The sequence below is a fragment of the Mastacembelus armatus genome, chromosome 2 (genome assembly GCF_900324485.2).
Source record: "Mastacembelus armatus chromosome 2, fMasArm1.2, whole genome shotgun sequence".
In the NCBI taxonomy this organism is placed as follows: domain Eukaryota; kingdom Metazoa; phylum Chordata; class Actinopteri; order Synbranchiformes; family Mastacembelidae; genus Mastacembelus; species Mastacembelus armatus.
In genome coordinates this window covers 2,105,968-2,126,188 of record NC_046634.1, presented here as the reverse complement: position 1 = coordinate 2,126,188, position 20,221 = coordinate 2,105,968, and the positions used below count along the sequence as shown (strand labels likewise).

At 44.2% G+C, this 20,221-nt stretch overlaps 1 protein-coding gene across 1 annotated transcript; it reads left to right on the top strand.

The window, feature by feature from the left end:
- Window positions 1–7,874: 7,874 nt before the first annotated feature.
- Window positions 7,875–20,010, top strand: rnd3a (Rho family GTPase 3a). Its single transcript, XM_026301640.1, has 5 exons — window positions 7,875–8,320; window positions 8,642–8,729; window positions 15,186–15,295; window positions 17,687–17,821; window positions 18,048–20,010. The coding sequence occupies exons 1-5, from the start codon at window positions 8,171–8,173 to the stop codon at window positions 18,294–18,296; spliced, it is 732 nt and encodes a 243-aa protein (XP_026157425.1). The 5' UTR covers window positions 7,875–8,170; the 3' UTR covers window positions 18,297–20,010.
- The last annotated feature ends 211 nt before the right edge of the window (window positions 20,011–20,221 follow it).

Sequence of the window (20,221 nt, the reverse complement as noted above, 5' to 3'; positions counted from 1 at the left end):
AAAGTAAACAGATCATGCAGAGTCACAGTCACACCAGGTCACAGTCACATATACCAGACAACAACAAAAAAAACATTTACATGTGATCACGAAAATATGTAGAAATACTGCAGTATACATGGAGAATTACTGAGCTAGTATTCCACAGGATGTGTAAATGTGAGTCTCTGCTCACTGACAGGGCTGCCGAAGTACAAGCATCTGAAAACATCTTTTCACTCATTCAGAAAACACTTAGACACAATGTCTCCTCATCCTCAAACCATCAAAAAAATGAACTGCTACCTAAACTAAAACACACTGATTTGATTAACCCGACTCGAGCCTGGAAATGTCAGCAAAACCATCAGAGAGGCCTCCTCCTTCATAAAGCCTTGATCAAAGGCATTCCCAACATACTGCGCCTTCTATATTGTTAGCTCACGGGCAAAACGTCTACATCTGGGCAACATTACCGGTTTTATGGGACTTTTATGAGTAGAGACAGACAGAAAATGAGGAGAGACAAGTGACATTTCCCTCTGGTGGCTGCACCCTCAGCCCACCAACTCTGCTGCAAGTGTGTCACATATAGTCTGTGTGATATCAGCCTTGTTTTAGCAGAATTTCCTCTTTGTTTGCTCAGACGGTCTCCCTCATATATTACACTTAATGCTCTGGTGCATTATGGTGCCGGTGCCAGTGCCAGTAAATCTTCACCCTCGGGAGGACATTCAGGATTTAAACATTTCTCTGTCGTAACCAACGGTCGCCAGAAACTTCACTTTTTTTGCTAAAACTTGGTTCATTTTAAATTGTCCATAAACGCATCGCGGCTTGATTTAAATGTTGCTTGGAGCAAAGTGCAGGGTTTTTCATTAACGCTGTGAGCCAACTGAGAACTACTGGTCCCTCTTAGATATATTCTTAATCTTACTCACGCCGTTTCTTTATAAACAATATAATTGTTCTGTCTCACACATATTGGCGTGTGTGAAAGTGGGAGTGAGAATGATCGTGTTTACAAGACTAAGGTGTGTGTGTGTGTGTGTGTGTGTGTGTGTGTGGGTGGAAGTATGATTTATGAACTAAAGGGCCTCACATATTAATCTCACCTGACACATTATTCTCATTAAAACAATCCAGTGTGATACTATGCACTGTAGTGTTTTCAAGTGTAACCTTGGTTTTAATGTGTTGAATTACACACACCCACCTACTCAGCCTGCACTCAGCTCACAGCAGGCCGCACAGGACCTCAGGCCACTTCTACAGATCAAAGAAATGTTGGAAGGAAAACCCCACCACCACACACACACACACACACACACACACACCTCTTTATTTTTAAACTGTCCCTCAGCAGAATCAGCTCAGTGTTGTCTGGGTGCCTGTTTGTGTATGTAGACATCAAACATCCACAAATGATCGTATCTGTCAGCAGGATGGTTGTATTATGCAGATAAATGAGCACCCGCAGATGCTGATATAATCACACCTCATCCTCTCAACACCCGCCCCCTCTGGTTCTTTCCCCCGCGTCCATTTGGGCGAGCGTTACGGGCTTGGCTCGCCATGCTCGCCATGTGTGCCGCTGATTTCCAGGCCACGGCGGGTGCAGAGGCTTGCCGCTAGGTGGGGAGGGGAGGGGGGTGCACACGCCGGGCTGCGGAGATCACATGAACATCAGCAGGGTGCTGACAAAGAGAAGGAGACTCTGAGAGGAGTTGTTAGAAGGCTCTGCGCTGCTCTCATCTGACTGTGGCACACCACAGAGAGGAATCCAGATGACAGCGGAGGCTCTACTTTTTTCTTCAGACTGTTAACATGTGCTTTAGCTCATCATCGACCTGTAGAGGCTCTCCAACCTCTCTCTTATATAGCTCAGCTGGAGAGTGAGCACATATATGGGCCAGAGGATGACCTGGTTGTTGGCTAAATATAGCCAGGACACTTGAAATATGTGAGAAGGTTATTTTTAGTGTGGCTTATTTACAGTTTGTGTCCAGATTTCTGCTTAATGTGACACCACGACTGTAGGATCATCTGCTGTTTTCTGCAGTCTGCTATTAAACCCTGCGTGAAGCAGCCGTCAGTGTGCAGAGCTGTAGCAGTGTGGAAGAGGTAACACAGGGTATCCAGAACATGTACAGCACGCAGTCTGGAGTCTGGGGTGTGACTGAAGAGATTAATATCAAATGCGTGGTGGTCCTTGTCATGCATTTAGATGTACAATCAGCTGCTGTGTCTCATTAACAGCCGAGGGCCTGTAATATTGCAGCCAGAGGGCACATTTTGTCACCTGGAAGCCCCGCTATCAGTCGGTGGTGTTTAATATTTCATTGCTTCTGATTAGGCTGACACTGATGAGAGCAGTGGTTGTATTATCTCCCTTTTGCCTTTTGTGAGGCTGAATTTCAGTCCTGACATTAAACTCGCGGCCACGCATATGGAGCTTCTCGTTTCTCATTACCGGGCTAAAGAGACTGAATGACACCGCAGGCTGTTTCCTTGGCTGTCACCCCCATCCGCACCTCGCACATCACACACACACACGAACACACAACGCCTCAGATCTGGATCGCCCTGTCATGTGATATGACACGTCGGCGTGGCTGTGATGGGTCCAGTGAAGAAAAAGTCACATCCTGCAAGATGCAGTTTCACAGCTAAGATCAGAGCAGAATATTCAAATGTATACAAAGGTTTTAATATCCTTTTGTTCCTGTCATGTGACTGACAGATATGATTGTTGTCACATCATGTGGTTCGTCTTGAGGACATGCTGATGAAGACATCATTTCATGCACCGTTAACCCTTAAATACACACACACACACACACACACACACACACAAACACATGTTCAAAAACTTCCCTAAAGAATCAGGTCATCCCCACAATGATTCAATCTCCAGTCTATTAAACACACACGCACACTGAGCATGTTACATTAGCGTGTGTATCCATGTCTGAGCAGACCTAATGACTGACACTCCACAGACTTACTGTGCTGTGCAGTGTGTGTGTGTGTGTGTGTGTGTGTGTGTGTGTCATTGCCGCAGTGTGTGCGCGCTGTGCCCTCGCTTCCCCGCAGGACGTTCGTCCGAGGATATTAAGCTAATGGTTTATTAAAAAAAGAAAAAAACTCATATGTTTTTAAGCCAAAGGGGGGGAGGAAAGGCAGACAAAGCTTAATAGGATTCATCAAAGAGTACCTGTTAAATCAGGACGCCTTCTGACTCTGCTGCCCCATGCCAAAATTACAAATCATATAATGTTAGCGGGTGACTCATCCAACATTTGGTAAAACTGTGCAATCCCATGAAAAAAGTTTGGGGGAGCAAACACTCTGCTGTCGGTAAAATCAAACTTCCTTGTGCATTTCTCCACCACATGTCAGCTTGGACCAGTAGCAGAACAGGATGAACTCAGAAGATCTGGGGAAAAAACTATTTCCCAAGACAAAGCTCAGAGGAATTTTGGAGTTTTTCCCAGGGATGTTCAGTAATTTTCACTATGTTCTGCTTGCGTTACACTTCACAACAGGCAACATGATCACTGTCATTTTTAATTACAGCCATTTCTTCACTATGATGTCACAGAAACAACAATGACGTCATGACAATAAGGTTACTACAGTGGCATTTTGGAAAGTACAGTGCATTGTGCAGTACAGTCATTTGAACAAAAATCCCTTGTGTTAGTTTTAGCTAGGTTACATAACCGGCACATCCAATGTGTGGAAGCTGGTCCTGGACGCTGCTGTATCAGAGTTTGGGCCTTTGGCTGCTGGGTTTGTGGCACACCCACCAACCAGCTTCCAGTGCTGGCCAATGGGAGAGCAACAAACTAATAAGGGCAAAGGAAGCAGGTGTGTCAGGCTGAAGGCTGCTACTACATGCTGATTGTTTGATGCTGTGTGTGCTTAGCATCTGAGCAACCCACTGTATTTGTATGTGGCATTAAGTGGGTCTGCCAGAACTTTCACTGTTGATCTGGGAAAAAGGTGGTTTTGTCATGTTTAACTTGCATCTAATTTGTAACATACATGTGTCCATTTGCAGGAAAGTACTAATATTGTTCAGTAGGTTTTACATTATTTATTGTAGTAATGTTTTCTAGCATCATTTTAAGGTGTTTTTGGTTTGCGATGGCACATTTTTATTAGCGTGGCATTTAATCTGTTATTGGTTTCGTTTACTTTTTCAGGAACTGATCTCTGTGTGAATATGCAGAGTAAGTAATCACACACACACACACACACACGAAAACACACACACTCACATATGTTATTAAGGGTCACTCAGTGGCCCAGCTGGTGTGAAATAACACCTCTCCTTGTTCTGAAACTGGAGTGCTTTCAGGCTGAGGGCCCCCTGCTGCTGGTGGCCAGAGATCAAGGCTGGTTAGGACGAATACTGCGAGTAGTCAAACAACTCCCTGACATCTCCTGCAAAACAAAATCTTATTACTCTACCAATGCACTTTGAAGATTTTATTTAATGACCGTGGTGTAAAAACCAGAGCCGTGACCCAGTGGACAGTCCAATTTGAAGAATGATTTAAAGACTGTCAGTGCCGCTAGTTAAAGTTAAAGTTTATTACTTATATCTTGAAAGGAACCTCCTTTTTGTCTGTTCTAAGACGAAGATGCCAGTGAAAATATGCTGCAGTTAATTCAATGGTGCCTTCGCTTCGTTTTTGAATAAAGAACAAAAGAGACGTCTGCCGCTGCTTCTCTTGAGCTGCTGTGAATCTGCCCTTAATTTCCCGGTCACGGTGGCCAACCGCTGAGGAAATCTATCTCAGACCGAAAACAAGGGAATGTGTGCCGCATTCGCCCCAGCAGTAAATGTCAGTGCTCCCTCTGACTCAATGCACGTTGACAGAGATAACTGTGGGGCAGCAGGCTGTCAGGGCAGAGAGACCCAGTGACCTCGACTCATCACACCTCCAGCACTGCCGCCCCACTGGCTAAAACCAAATCATTCAGACCTGAGTCAAATTCTGTTATCTGGTGCTCATTCTTAATCATCTTCTGACCTGTCTGGTGTGGGAAAAACTCTTTTTTTTCCTCATCATTTTCCAAACGGTTGCCTAAGATTTATGGAAACCATTGCAGCAGTAGGGCAAATCCCTGTGATTTGGTGCTCTAAGGAGCTATCGCACACAGGAAGAGTTATGCTCGCTGGTGTGTGACCCAGACGTGAACTATGCTGGATATCGCAGACAGCGACGGGCGCTTTCTGCACAAAACAGCCATAGATGCGAGTTTATCATCGGAAAATACAGTATTGCTGCTCTAAGGCATTTTCAGTATGAATAATTCAGATTATTCATAGCCGTAAAAATATCTGCCGCTGATTTAACACTAGAAACTTGTTTTTTTTATCCAACATTCACCGTGCCATGGCTCTAAGAGTGACAGTGAAATGCTTTAAACATACTGCAAGGTAGATGTCTGCTGACCTAGTTGTGCAATAAAGCATTATGGGATGCGGACCAAGGTCAAGGTCTATTAATTACAGTATATTCATTAAATTATTTAGTACATCATTATTTGTTTTTTGTAAATCTGAGTTTGAACATCCAAAATGATTCAGTCCAGGTCTCCAAATCAGTTTGGCTTCAGTTTGGGTTGCTACATTTATTGGCAACAGGAAGAGTTTTTTTTCTGAAACACAGCTGATGCTTAGTTAAATGTTCTGTTGACTCATGTTAACAAAAATCAATATGACAACTATGTAAAGGGGCAAATGAGCTCTGATTGAAAGGATTTGTTGTTTCCTTGCCCTCATGGAAATTTAAAGGGCTCACAGGATGTTGACAGCACCACGTGACTAAAAACAGGTGGTACCCTGTTTTCTATTCTAGGAACCTTATACAGTAGTTGTGTGCCCGTACTTGTCTACCAGCTCCATTTGCAGAAACACATAGTATAATGTCTACCTGTGTCCCTCTTGGTTCATTTTGCCTTTTGTTTCAGATATGAAAACATCGATCATACTAGAAATGAAGGCAGAAATCTCTTGTAGAAGAATCATGGAACCGGTTTGAGTCTCAGTAGCCCACAATGAAACGAAGCAACGAGACATGTTGACCTTTCCACTGTTCTAAAACTGCTCGGGCAGATTTATGCACCTTCTCTGTAGTTTGCCACAATATATTATGGGAAATGTAGGAAATCACAATGAGAGGAAAAAAGAGATTAGCAAAAACTCTCAAAATCATCAAGCTGATGTTGCCATTTGGGTTCTATAAATTGGGGGGATTTTCCTTTAAGATGCTTCTGCAATGATGTCAGTCTCACTTTGGCCCAAATGTGTGGCTGCATCTAAATGAGATTGGCAATACTGCAGGCTATGGCTGTGCAGCACACACACACACACACAAACACACACACAAACACACACACACAGCCTGAATAACACTGGAGAAGGGCACAGGGGCATAATGTGTAAACACCTCATTTGATGCAGTGTTGTTCCTCTGCTAAGGGCCCCTTCAGTCCCAGCTAGCAGGATTTATTTGAACATAAAGAAATGATAGAGATCGAAGGAAGTATAACATATCCCCGCTTAGCTAGAGGATGTTTTTTATGACACAAAAAAATCTAAATCCCAAATCTGTTTCAGCCAGAATTTGAACGAGGTTAAATGCATATGGTGCAAAGATGGACGTCAAAGAGCAGGGTGTAAAATCCCCCCAGTCCCTTCTCCCCCTGGCACTGTTGGGTCCTGCAGGAAGAGCTTCCACACAACAGACGGGACTCCTATCACACAGCCTGCAGGGTGGAGCTGTCTCACTGTAAAAACGCTGCCAGCAACACCCAGAGTCCAATCGCTCTGTCGCAGAGGGGAGAGCTGATGCAGAACACTGCTGTTTTCCCATTTTTGTGAAATGATTGGTGATGCCATGTTGGAGTAGCCTGAAGGCTGAGAGATTAGGCTGTGAGACCAGAAGGGCTCCCGCTTACACCCAGAAAAACACAGAAAAATGTGAATCTGAGTTATCGACCCTGTAGGGAAATTTACTTCCCATCCCCCCCCCCCCCCCCCCCCCTTTTCTATGTGTCTTGTCATAAGGCTCTGGGTGAAAGCTGATGTGCTCTCCCTGCCTGTGTTTTCCACAATAACCACATGTATTAGTCACAGATAATGAGGGAATCCTCTCTGGAAACTACTGATGCTGCTCACTGGAAATAAGCAGCATCTGGTACTGGGTTCACTGGGTTTATTTTTTTGTTTTATGTGGCAGAGAAGTGAAAATTGTTCTTAATGAAAAAGCCTTCTGTGTGTGTGTGTGTGTGTGTGTGAATGAATCGATACCTGCTCACACGGTCGAGCTCAGAAGCAGCCTGAGGGCTCATTCTGGGTAAGAACTGAGTGAAATGTGTAGAAAACATAATGAATAATATTGTGTGTGGACAGAAAACACCAAACATATCTGGTTACTGCTTTTTATATCATTATTTACAGTATTCGTCCTGTGCAGTGATAGAAAACAACTAATCGTAAGTCCTCAAAGTCCTCAAACCATAACTTTATTACATTCTTTATGCAGTTATTCCTTTCATATACTCAAAACTCTGACTCTTCCTGTTATTTACTAATATATGTAGTTATAGTCCATATTTTAGCTTTAAAGGGTTTAAGCTCTAACTGGATCTTATTTTCTTATGTGTTCATGCTATTTTAGTGACCTCATTGGAAGATGTGCTTTCAGTAATGTTTAGATTATGTTGTATGAATGTGTAAATAATGTTTTTACCTTGTGTTTTGGTTTCAGTGTTTCACACCCAGTTACTCTTTATGCACAGACGATGTGAAAATGATCGTTTATATTGGATTGTTTTGTATTATTACAAAGTTGTGGTCGTGTCCAAAGGGGGCGCCATGGTGGAGTCCTGGTCCCGGCAGGCTGCTGTGTGAGGCTGACGGGAGGGACGAGCCATAGAGCCGCTGCCATTGGCCGACGCGTCCCTATAAATACCGACATATGGCATTTACCGGCTCAGAGCAGGCGGAAACACCGGGGAAGGAAGACGGGCAAGGGAGGCACCGAGACCGCATCTGGCGTTTTACAGCTCGACGACTCGCTCACGCACAGGATTGGACTCGTCTTTATTATTATTAGGATTTTTTTTTTATTAGATTTTTATTTTATACATTTGATCTCGATTGAATTCAATGAAGGAGAGACGCTCTTGTCAGAAATTCTCTCTGAAATCCGGCATGGATCCCAGTCAGAGTGTGAAGTGTAAGATAGTGGTGGTGGGGGACAGCCAGTGCGGGAAGACTGCGCTGCTTCACGTGTTCGCCAAGGACTGTTTCCCCGAGGTGAGACCCCGCAGACACCGCACACTCACCAACACCGCGCCTCTAATCTGGATCGTAATGATCCACTGTATGTGAACCCGAATAGGTGTCTGAGTGGCTGATGAAGGACATGCGTTGTGTTTTAGCTGTGATGCATGTATGACACTGTTCCTAGAATGAATACAGGTCTTAACGGTGGTGACAGTGCTGTAATGTGGCACCAGTTGAGTATTAGTACTAGTATTTGGACTCCTCTGTGTACAAGCTTGAGTTGAAGCTATAAACAGTGCATTTTCCAAGCAGGCTTGTTTTCTAACATGCCCTCTCTTCATGTTCCCCCAGAGCTACGTCCCCACAGTGTTTGAAAACTACACAGCCAGCTTTGAAATCGACACCCAGAGGATCGAGCTGAGTCTGTGGGACACCTCAGGTAATCCTGCTCTCCGTCCCCAATTTTGGTTCTGGTGAAATGCCCGGGCATGTACAAACATCCAGTTCCCTAGCACAGACCCCCCCCCCCCCCCCCCCCCCCCCCCCCAGTGACCCCTGTGGACGTGATTATTATATTATAGATTATTGTTGTTAACTGTTCAGCTGGAGATCGGCCTTATCTCCAGAAACTACTGCTCAGGTACTTCCCTGGGCCTGCTGCTGTAGGCTCACCTTTTTTTGAATAATGAAATTGATATGTGACCCATTTTAATCAATAGAGCTGGGTTAATCCTTTTTCATAGTGGGAATTGCTCTTTGAGATTACCCGTCTACGTTCACCTACAGGGACGTGTTTGGTATTACACTTAACACTGACGTGCACCAGAGGAATTAATGTTTCAGTAGACAGTCGTACATGTGCACGACACACTTTGAAATACTTCCTGTTGTGTATTTTGGGATAGTTTGGTTGTGTGTGTGTGTGTGTGTGTTTGTGTGTGTGCAGGCTCTCCAGCCTTTATCTCCTGTTGGTCGGACTTTGGGTCCAAACCAGCTGCTGCATCCCTGGTGTGGGTAAACAAACCCACTTTCTCATCCATCAATGCCCGAGCAGTGAATAGCACGGCAGTCATGCCTTGTGCATGCCGTGTGTGTGTGTGTGTGTGTGTGTTTGTGTGTGTGCGCACACACACGCAGTGGGGGCGGTGATGGGCGGCAACAAGCCAACAGCCAGCTGTTGCGGGTCTCTTGCCTGAAATTCCTGAGAAATGTGTGAGCAACTTTCTCAAGATCGACACGGAATGTTTTTCCTCTTCAGAGAAAATTTAAAAAAAACAGAATAAATTTTCTTATTCTGATTTAACATGTTTAACAACAGCCTGATCTCATTTGTGCAGCAAAAGCAGCGTCTTCAGGTTTGATGATTTGGTCTTTTTTTGGGCTTGTAGTCTCCTGGGGAAATGAAAATAATAGCGTCGGCAGATAGTGCTAATTTCCAGGCTCAGGAAGCCTACAAGCAAAACAAGTAGCTCAAATTTCAGATTCCTTCATCCCTACGTGTGTGTGTTGTGGAAGTGGAAAGGCAAAGAAATGAAAGCGAGCTAGAGTGAGAATTTTGTTTTATTGCACTGTTCTGGCCGACTGCCTGGGGCCATTTTTCTTTTTCTCTCTTGCTTCATAAAACAGCAAGGGGTGGGATATGGGGGGGAAGGGGGGCATGGTTCCTATTAGATCAGTGGGTCTGAGATGGAGCCAGAACCCCCGCCCAACCACCTTCAGTCCTAACCCCCACCCAAGCATGCACCCAATGACTGATTGATACAGCTTTCAGCTTGACTGGTCCCTTTGTAGAGACACCCATTGGCCATGGCCGATCGAATCTATCCCTTATCTCCTGAGGTGTGTTAGGGAGGGGTGTCTGTGTGTGTGTGTGAGACCCCAACATGCACTACAGGCAAAGACTGGGATGCAGAGATGAAGACAAACACTGGACTGCCATGCCTCACAAACACACACCTACACACACTGTGCTGGTCTTTGTTCTGCAGTGATGAGTGGCCTAATGAGCAGCCTGGTGTGTGTGTTTAAAAGGGAGGGTGATGAGAGTAATTCAGGTCATTAAGGTAAATGCCTGCCTGTTGTATTGCCTTCCATTTGTCCCCCACCCTGTTTGTCAGTGCTGCCTTCGCTTCCCAGCCTTAGGGTGGGGTCCCCCGGGGCCAAGGCTGCAGCCTTTGATGCTTCCCATTTCTTTCACCGGCAGAGGAAATGGTTTACGGTTTACTGTCTGCCTGCCTGCATGACTGAATTAGCTGTAAAGGTGTTTGTTTGAGATCCGAACAGGATAGGGAGACAGTGTAGGTAAACAGAGCTACGCCTGGAGCTCAGTGCCTGCCTGCTTGAGGCTTATTCTTATTTTCCACAGTAGAAATGAGGAAAAATGCGTCTCAAAACTTCAATAACCTTCTTAAAGGTCAGTCAGTATTGGTGCAGGTATTGGATAGTTTCAAGACTGTAATTTGTACAATGTTTGAAAAAATCTAAAAACACCCATCATGAGATAGGTGTTAGGTCCCAAACACAAAGATATTTAAAGCTGTAACCTGTAGGTAATTTGCATTTTTACATTTTTTTTTGTTTCTTAAATCCTAATTGATTTGTTGTGGGGACTTAGCACAGTGAGCTGTAAAAACACTGACTCGTTATCACATTGTTAACCGCAATCAGTTGCTTTACACATCCAAGAGAAGCAGAGGAACATTAGCAAACACCAAAACAACAAGCTGAAAGATGCTAAAATGCTGCGACGAGCTGCAGAAACCTGGTGATAGTCCTTCGTGGCCTCATCACTACCAGCTACTTTATACTGCGTCATGTGCTGCATTGTTAAAATATTGATGAGAGCAGCTTTAAAATTGCTGAATTTTCAATCAACTAATCATTTCACTGCTAATCTCTCAGAGGATTTAGCACCTTTGCACTGCTGAAATATTCATTATGTACTTATGCTGGAGCAGACTGCAGGAAACAGCTTAGTATTTTTCTTACTTCAGAACTATTTTTTTTGCTCCAACTCTGTTTGGCAATTTTCCCCAAGCTAGGACAAATAAAAGCTTTAATGAAACCTTACCAGAAAAACACAAGAACCACAGGAGCTTAGGGATTTTCACATCAAGTGCTCCCAACGAGACACACGTGGAACCCCATGGATCTTATTTGATGATATTTATGCCAGGAAACCTTATGGGAAAACTGGTTGTTTTTTGTTTTCTGAACAGCTGCCGACTGAGCGTATTAAAAGATGACCCACTTTGAAAAACAGGAAGAAATTTAGATAAAGGAGTTTAGTCAGGGAAGATCATCACTTCCTTCTAGTGGTCTCGAGCACGTCGCATGTGCTGCTACCCCCATGGCAGTTCACTTCAGCTGTGGGACGTTTTCATGAACTCACTAAGGTCCACTGCTGCTCTCACACACCGTACCCCCACCCGCCCTGCTCTTCTGTCGGCAGCCATTGTTGCGTTGGATCACATTTCTGGGCTCAGCGAATTGGAGCTGCATGTCTGGCATTCCTCAGACTGAAGGTTTCTGCTTCCTACTCTACAAAGACCCCTATTGTACCCACCAGACCCAGATCCTTAGCGGAGTAAAGCCCTACCTCCTTTACGGGGGGAAATTAAATCACAGTGGAATTTGCCGAGTGGTGGTGTGACGGTGGTGCAGTGTATGAACTGAAAGACGGCAGAATCCCAGCAGCGATTAAGTTACTTCCTGCTTGCTAATGTCATTAGTATGGTGTTACACCTGACATTAAAATCTGCTTGTGCATTCTTGACTCTCCACAACTTATTGTTAGAATACATTTGCACCGGGGTCAAACCTGACTCAGTTTGCTGTTAATGTGGCCTTTTGCCACATAATGTATAATAATGAACCATTACCAATGTAGTGGAGTGTGTTAAAACAGAACGTATTGAATTGTATTATTGTATTGAACTGTCACGTTCCTGACAGATCCCTTCAGATTTTTATGCTGCAGGATGTTTGCAGCGGCCGTAGTGATCGCAGCTGATGTTTCTTCAGGTTACCTGAGTTTGAAATTGCCTTCTGCTCCGTTTATACTGAACGTGTCTGGGTGGTGAGAGGTTATATATTTAATCTCGACAGTGGAGGAGGGCTGGACGTGCCTGTCGCTGTTTCTTATTTCCACAGGTGTCCCTGAAGGCTTAACGCCTCTCCACACACACACACACACACACACACACACACACACACACACACACACACACAACCTCAGCCCCTCAGCTCAGCTATGTTAGCTATGCAGTAAATCAGCAGGCCTGCAGATCTGTTGCAATACCGCCAGATTGTCAGTCACAGCTGAGACTTTCTTCAGGACTGTGTGTTGGTGTGAGATAAAATGCATCTACATGTCAGTAAGCGTTTACCGTGTGAAGGCTTTCTACAGAAGGTGCACTATGTATATAATCAGGGAATAGTTTAGATCAGTATTCCAAACATGCAAAATGTGACTTTTATTTACAGGAAGTCAGGAAACATCTGGGAATTTGAATTATGAGTCACATTACGTGAAGAGAGTGGAATGTATTTTCCAGTTTGCTTGGTGAATAGCTGTTACTTTAACTGGTGTTTTTGATCCCAGCTGCTGTGCCCGTAAAAGCACATTACCCAATCAGGAAGGAAGAATAGTTTTACGTCTTGGAAGAGCGTCCACTTAGTCATGGAAAATCGTTTGGTTTTTCATCAGGATCTCAGTGGGAGGTTGGTATTGTTTCACGGCATACTTTGTCCTCTCATGCCACTGTGCACAATCATATTCATTTACTGTGAGCACGACACATGTTGAAGAGAAGGCGAGAGGGGCTGGAGAGTGTGTGTCGGGAGAGGGAGGACAGGGTGTGTGTCTTCCTTCCACATTTAGAGATCCTGTGGGGGAACAATGACAGGAGCTAATTAGATGACAGTCACCAGGTCTTGTGTGCATGTGTGCATCTGTGTGTGTGTGTGTGTGTGTGTGTGTTTGTGTGTGTGTGGGATTTCCTCTTATCTTTCCGCTTGGCAGGAAGATGACCTCAGAGCAGAGTTTGGTCACAGCAGACACGAAAAGAAAATGCCTGATGTTATCCAGTTCTATGCACGTACTAAAACCAATATTATTCCTGTGTGGAAGCTGTTTGTTTTCCTATCTTGTGCAGCTTGAAATGCTTTGGAAGTGCGTTTCAAAGATGTGAAACCATAAATGTTTCAACCTGCAGGTAAGTTCACAGCAATGCATGCAGGGACATAAGAAGACCTCACAGCCTGGACCCAGCAACTCACAGACGCCTGTGTTTCATTTCTACAGCTTACCCTTTCAGTCTCAGCGTCTTTATTTTCCCAGTGATCGGTTCCAGGCAGGGAACGGGGGAGGAATAAAAGACCTTGATCGTGAAATAAATTCTTGCGGTGGACCCCAACATTCCTCCTTGTCTTTCACTTCCTGTGCAGCGTCGGTGATATGTCGTTTTTTTTTTTTTTTGTTTTGGTGGTATCACCTATCAGACAGCTTTCCAGTAAAATTCTTAGGGAGGGAGTAGAAAAGCAAAGAGGCGTTGGGAAATAACCGAGTGCATTCCCATCTGGAAGACATTACATTTAGATCGAGACATCAAAATAATATATTTTGTGGAGTTCCTGGCACGCATACTTCACTAAGCTTCAGTTATTGAAATGGTAATAGGCATTAAGGCAAACAAATTAGCTGCATTGTGGATGGCCTGTGTGCATCAACATTTGGAAAAGTGGCACTGTGGAATTCAGAGGTGGAGCCAGCTACAACAGCTAGTGTCATGCTTTGCTGTGCGAGCCCCAGGCCTGCAAGGAACCGAGGATTGTTTTAAACGGTCTCGTCTCCCATCCAGACTGTTTAGATTAAGAACGCTAGACCTCCGAGTGTATGTGTTTGTGTTCCTGGCTTTTCTCCACAGCAGTGTTTAGAAAGGACCTCCCAAGGGAACCTTCAGTTACCAAAAACAAGATTCTCCAGATTCTTGGCAGCTGGTCGTGTGTGTGGTCAGCTCTTTTTTTTTTTTTCTTTTTCGTCATGTGATCTTGACTCACCTTGACGTGACGCCATCCCTCCCTGCCCCTCCCGTCCTCGCCTTTCTTCTCCGGAGATGTTTCAGTCTGGCCAAGAAATGGGCGTCTCCCTCACACATGGTTTCAATTTTGAGGAGGGAGTTATTTCCTCACTCTGAAGTTCTCTGTTTTCTCTGGAGAGGATTTCTTCAACAAGTGATCTTGTTGCAGTCAGCACATTTTTTCTACTGATGCTGCATGATTTGTTTTTCTTGCCTGGTTGCTATGGATTACGGCTGAGCTGCAATCATGTCATAAGAGAATAACTGTCAGGAATGCTTCAGCGATTAAAGTGATGATTTTGCTGTGTTAATGCATACAGTATGTTGTGGATGTGGTTGCTTTCCACCATTTGAATACAGGTATTTACATGTCAGTGAAAAGAATTCAGGACTTAAATAGTGTCCAAATCTCCGTGTTCCCAATTGCGAAGCCGTCTGAGTTAAAAAAAAAAAAAAACGTAAATTATACAACTTTTGCTGATGAGACGGGAGTGATACAACTTGTTCAGTTTTGTGCTCTAAATTACTGATGGTGAGGTTTTCTTGGAGCTGGTTCCCCAGAATAGCACCCAGCAGCAAAGTGAATATGTAACAGCTTTGATGGTGAAGATTAAAGTTGCAGTGATTTCTGCAGCACAGCCATTAATTTTCAAGTACAAACTAAAAATACTGTCACAGTGACAGGTTCTGCTGCATTGACTTGGATGTGTGCAGATTCCTATGTCCATGTCGTTCTGTAACAGCTTCAAACTGAACTGAGTCTGAAGGTTGGGCAAATACTGTTTTTTGAGTTACTTGTTTCCCTTTTGCTGCAGGATCTCCATACTACGACAACGTGAGGCCTCTGTCCTACCCAGACTCGGACGCGGTCCTCATCTGTTTTGACATCAGCCGCCCTGAAACACTTGACAGCGTGCTGAAAAAGGTGCGTTGCACTTTGATTTCATTTTCTGTGCTGACATGATGACACAAGACCACGTTGCGTTTAAACTGGGTCAACAGATGTAAGTCTAGAGTTTTGTTTTGTAGCAGATCTTGTGATGTGTAGATGTAAAGTGTTAAATCCTCGCGGGAAGAAGGAAGTTCAACTCCTGCTGAGGCGTTGCAGAGCCACAAGTTGTTCTCAAGAAGCTGTTGGTTCCCCAGCATCTGATGACTGCCACATGTCTGAGTGTGTATTGAACATGAAGCAGAACAGCCAGCATTAGTCATCTGACTTTCATGATCCTCATAGAAAGATTACTAACTTGTAAAATCATTCTTTTCTGCAGTCAGACACATTCTGTCGTTTTCTTTTGTTGCAAGTTACAGATCCTGGTTAGGATTTCACAGGTCCAGGTTTCAGACCCAGTAGATCAATGGAAAATCTACCCACAAATGACATCAGCAGATTAGTTTTCCAGGGAGATGCAGTCTGAAAAAGAACCAAAAATATGTAGACAGAAAGACAGATCCAAAATGCCACTGACCAGAACAGACCCAAACAGAGACTGAGAAGACCCTAATGAGCAGCTGTGGCTGAAAAGACCAGTGATACGTGGTATTTTTCCTCCACATCACAGAACATGTTTTTCTCCTGCTATGACTGTAATGCATTAGAATTATGATAATTATGATAGTCTGGGCTGATGACTGTCTCATTCAGAGCCACCCGCACGAAAATGATAAATGGACTGTGGTTGTGTAGCACTTTTCTACCTCAGCAGAGGAGGCGTTTTACAGTTTGCCTCTGAATAACACACCTGAGCATTTGGGCTTCAGTGTCTTGACATATGGACAGGAGGAGCCAGTGTTTATACCACCAAAAACTAGGTTAATAATGCTTATAAAATATCCTGTTTGATGCTGGTCTTCATCTGAGGCAGTCTGATGAGTCAATCTGAAGTTATTTCGTAGCGTTTGTGCTACATGAAAAGACACACACACACGTACGTGTGTGCAGGGTGTGGCTGGATAGCTCAGTGTTTCATGCCACTGACTTTGGTGCAAGAGATTGTGGGTCAGGGGTTCAAATCCTGACTGGTCATCTAGATGTTGAATAGGTACAAAACAAATGGGGTTCTTCACAGTTTGTCTGCTGCCTTAGTCTTTCTGCTCTGCAGATTTAATGACACTTGTTACCTAATCTTGGGTGGGGGGTGACATTACTTCCCTTGCATCCTGGCTCCCCCTTACCATTTGTTTTGTATCTTTTCAATCTCTAACCTGATCACTCAGGACTTAGCACAAACACTACGAAATAATCTACGTTTATCTTCTGCTTATCTTAAAATATACATTATATATTGGCTATAGTAGGATGTATTGTAGGATTGCTCCTTAAAGAAAGGAAAAGTGATTCTATGATTCCTCCTGACTCCCTCATGCATTTCTGTTGTATCTCCTCAATCTCTCAATAACCAGTGACACTCCGGTCAGGATTCAATCCCCTGACCAACAATCTCTTGCACCAAAGTCAGTGGCATGAAACACTGAGCTATAGGGAGGAGCCAGTTAACTGAACCTGCAGCTGGCTCACATCAATTTCAGATTTCTTTAAGACTGGAATGAGATCACGTCCCTTAAAGGGCCTCATGCAGTTGCTTTGGTCCGTAGCCGAGTGTGATTGCTGTTGTCGGGTCCACCCAGAAGGATTGTGCCAAGATGTAACAGAAACCAGAGAAAACAGCCTCAATTTAAGTCAGACTAGGTCCAACTGGGTTCAGGGTTCCAAGTCCAGGACCTGTCAAGCCCTTTACCCCAGATATACATCTGTTTGGCCTTCATTTGTGGTCCCTCCTCACCACTTTCTCAGCAGGAGGGCATGTGTTGTCCCCTAATGTAGAAAGCAGAAAGTACACAACCTTTCCAAAGGTCTTATCATCACATTGTGTCAGTTAAAGGTCTGGTTTCAGCCTGTACACTGCATCTAGATGAGAATTACCATTGGTCCTGGCTTGTGGTGTTTGTGTAGGCAGACATGGGTAGACACGCTGTACCAAACGACTTCCTCTATGGAAGGCGATGAACTTGATCCCCTGACCAGTCAGCACATTAGCCTCAGATTAAAGCCTCCGGAGAAATTCCACAGCGCATTTACTGTCGCCAGGGCGGAAACAGGGGATTATTTGTCGTTCCTTTCCAGGGTTCAAAGAGTGAGGAGCTCCATGTGATGGAGGGCAGGGGGTGCAACTCAGGTCATTGTGTCTAACATATATATGTTATTTAATATGTTTATTTAGGATGGTAAAGTCACCATTTGCATAACATAAGATCATATTCACTCGTAATCTTCTCTGAGTGAATCACGATTGACAGCTTTTGTCTTTCTCCACAGTGGAAGGGGGAGATCCAGGAGTTTTGCCCCAACACCAAGATGCTGTTGGTTGGCTGTAAGTCTGACCTGCGCACTGATCTGAGCACGCTGGTGGAGCTTTCCAATCACAGACAGACACCAGTGTCTTATGACCAGGTGAGCAGATTAGAAATCTTGTAAAGGACACATTTGTAAATGCCAGATATTCAAAGACTGTGACTGAATTCATTGTGCTCTACTTTGAGCTGTGTTTAATTGATCCCCAAGAGCAGAAATCCTTCCCTCATTGTTGACGCAGGTACTTATAAATGTCCCTCTTGCTAAGCTGACCTCCAAGCCTTTTCTTCTGGCGCTGATCATATTTGACCTCTGTCCTCCACAGGGTTCCAGCATGGCCAAACAGATCTCGGCGCCCTACATTGAGTGCTCAGCCCAGCAGTCGGAGAACAGCGTCAGAGACATTTTCCATGTGGCTACGCTGGCTTGCATCAACAAAAGCAACAAAAACGTCAAGCGCAGTAAGGCCTCCCGTGCCACCAAGAGGATTTCACACATGCCCGGTAGGCCCGACCTGGCGGCTGTGGCCTCGGACCTCCGGAAGGACAAAGCCAAAAGTTGCTCGGTCATGTGAGGAGTGAGACCGAGGGGATTTAGACTGAGGAGAATGAGGACAGAGCTCAGCGCAAGCAGGAAGCTATGGGGCATTGCTCTTTCCTCCATGCTAAAGACCCCTCATTTGTCTGGAAAGGGGTTTTATAAGCTTCAATTCACTTACATGTTACTGGAATACTCTGCTCCACTGAAAAATTAATGCGTAGTAGCCTCCTAATCTATGTGCCCCCCCCCCCCTTTTGCCCCACCAGACGAGGAAGCTATCCGTCAGTGGGCTACCTGCTTGGGAAGTGACTTGCTTCCCTTGGGAGGACGTAGCGGATGCAGTCGAGGTTTTCCACACCAACAGGAAATGAGCAGGAGGAGTGATGTCATTAGGAGACTCTCATTTGTGAAGGACGGGTATAAGGGCATGTGGTCTCCTGAATGAGTGCCAAAGCATGATTGGGGTAAAAAATAAACAGGAGCTGCTCTTATTTGGGCTTATACGACAACTCGTCACTGTGGTATAGAACTGATTCACGCTCCGTTCTGTTTGTGTAACTGTTAGTCTGCGAGCAAAGGAAATTAGAGGAATTTCTCTAGTCCTGCGCAAAGGAAACCTCCCGCTGTGTGTCCCCTGTCTCTGATATGTCGTTGGTATAATGTGAAGTCATTGCTGTGTAACTACGTCATTGTTTTATTTTAGCTCCTTCCCCACTAAGAGCCATATTGTTCACCTCAACAGCTATGGATACACAACAACTCTCTGAGGACAGATCACCCCAACTGTTCTCCACATTGACAGGTTTATGGACTCCTTTGTGTGATGCTGCAGAGCCATAAACAAAAAAAAGGCAAAAACAAGAGTGAGCTTTCAAGATTTGGCCAACACTTCCTTCCCTCCACATGATAAATGTGGCTCTTCATTTTCACCAGTTTGTGAGGCTGAAATTCAGAAACAGAAATAATGGATCCTTAATGGGCCAGAAAGATTGACCAACACTTAACAAGTGGAAATTTGACTAAAAGTGTAAAATGAGCGTGTCCTAAACAGGCAGACAGCCAGTCAGAGCTGTGAATCACTTTCCCACTGCACTTCAGAGAGAGAGAGAGAGAGTGGAAAGCAGCAAACACAGCTTCACTGAAGTTTTCTGACTCAGCTCTTAGGAAGACTCCTCATAAAAGCCCAGTCACACCAATTTATTATTATTTTTTTTTCATTCCAGTAGATTATTGGATTTGTTTTAGTCCAAAATTATGAAATACACTTTCTGGTGTGACTAGGTCTCAACTCAAATTTCAGGATTTTATTTTTCCTATGTGGTTTGAAATTTTATCAGCTTGAGTTCAGGGTTCATGACCCCTTTCGCCTGTGGGGTTTATTTTAATTCCATCAAAATGTAACTGTGGCGTCTCGTCTTTTTAAAAAAAAAAAAAAGAAATCTTGAGAAAACAATTTCTTCTCTGATTTGTGATTATCCTCTAACAACTGTTTGACTATCAAAGGTATTGATGCACTTTTCAATGTAACTCTCAAGCTTTTCCAATCAGCTTGTGTAAATGCCTGTGCTGTCACATTTAGGAGCTCAGTGACCCAACTACCATCGCCAGTTCCTAGTCTGTTGTCTCTTCTCCGTGTACATTATCATGTTGAATGTTGATGTCACCTTCCAATGTCTGCCAGTGTCGTTTGCCATGATATTTATTGAATTATATATTTTCCCGTCAGAATAAATGCAGAAATAACTGAAGAGGAGTGTATGTGTTTCTCTTTATTGAGCAAATTCTAAACACCTCAGCACCTGTGGCCTAAATTCCAGGCATGTGAGGGGGTTATGTAAAAAGCATTACAATCATAGCAAAATTACACCGTGATCTGCTGCCTGAGAGTAAAAGTGGACCTAAGATGGTTCTAAGGAGTCACCACACCACTGAAGAGATGCAATGGTTATATTACTGTAT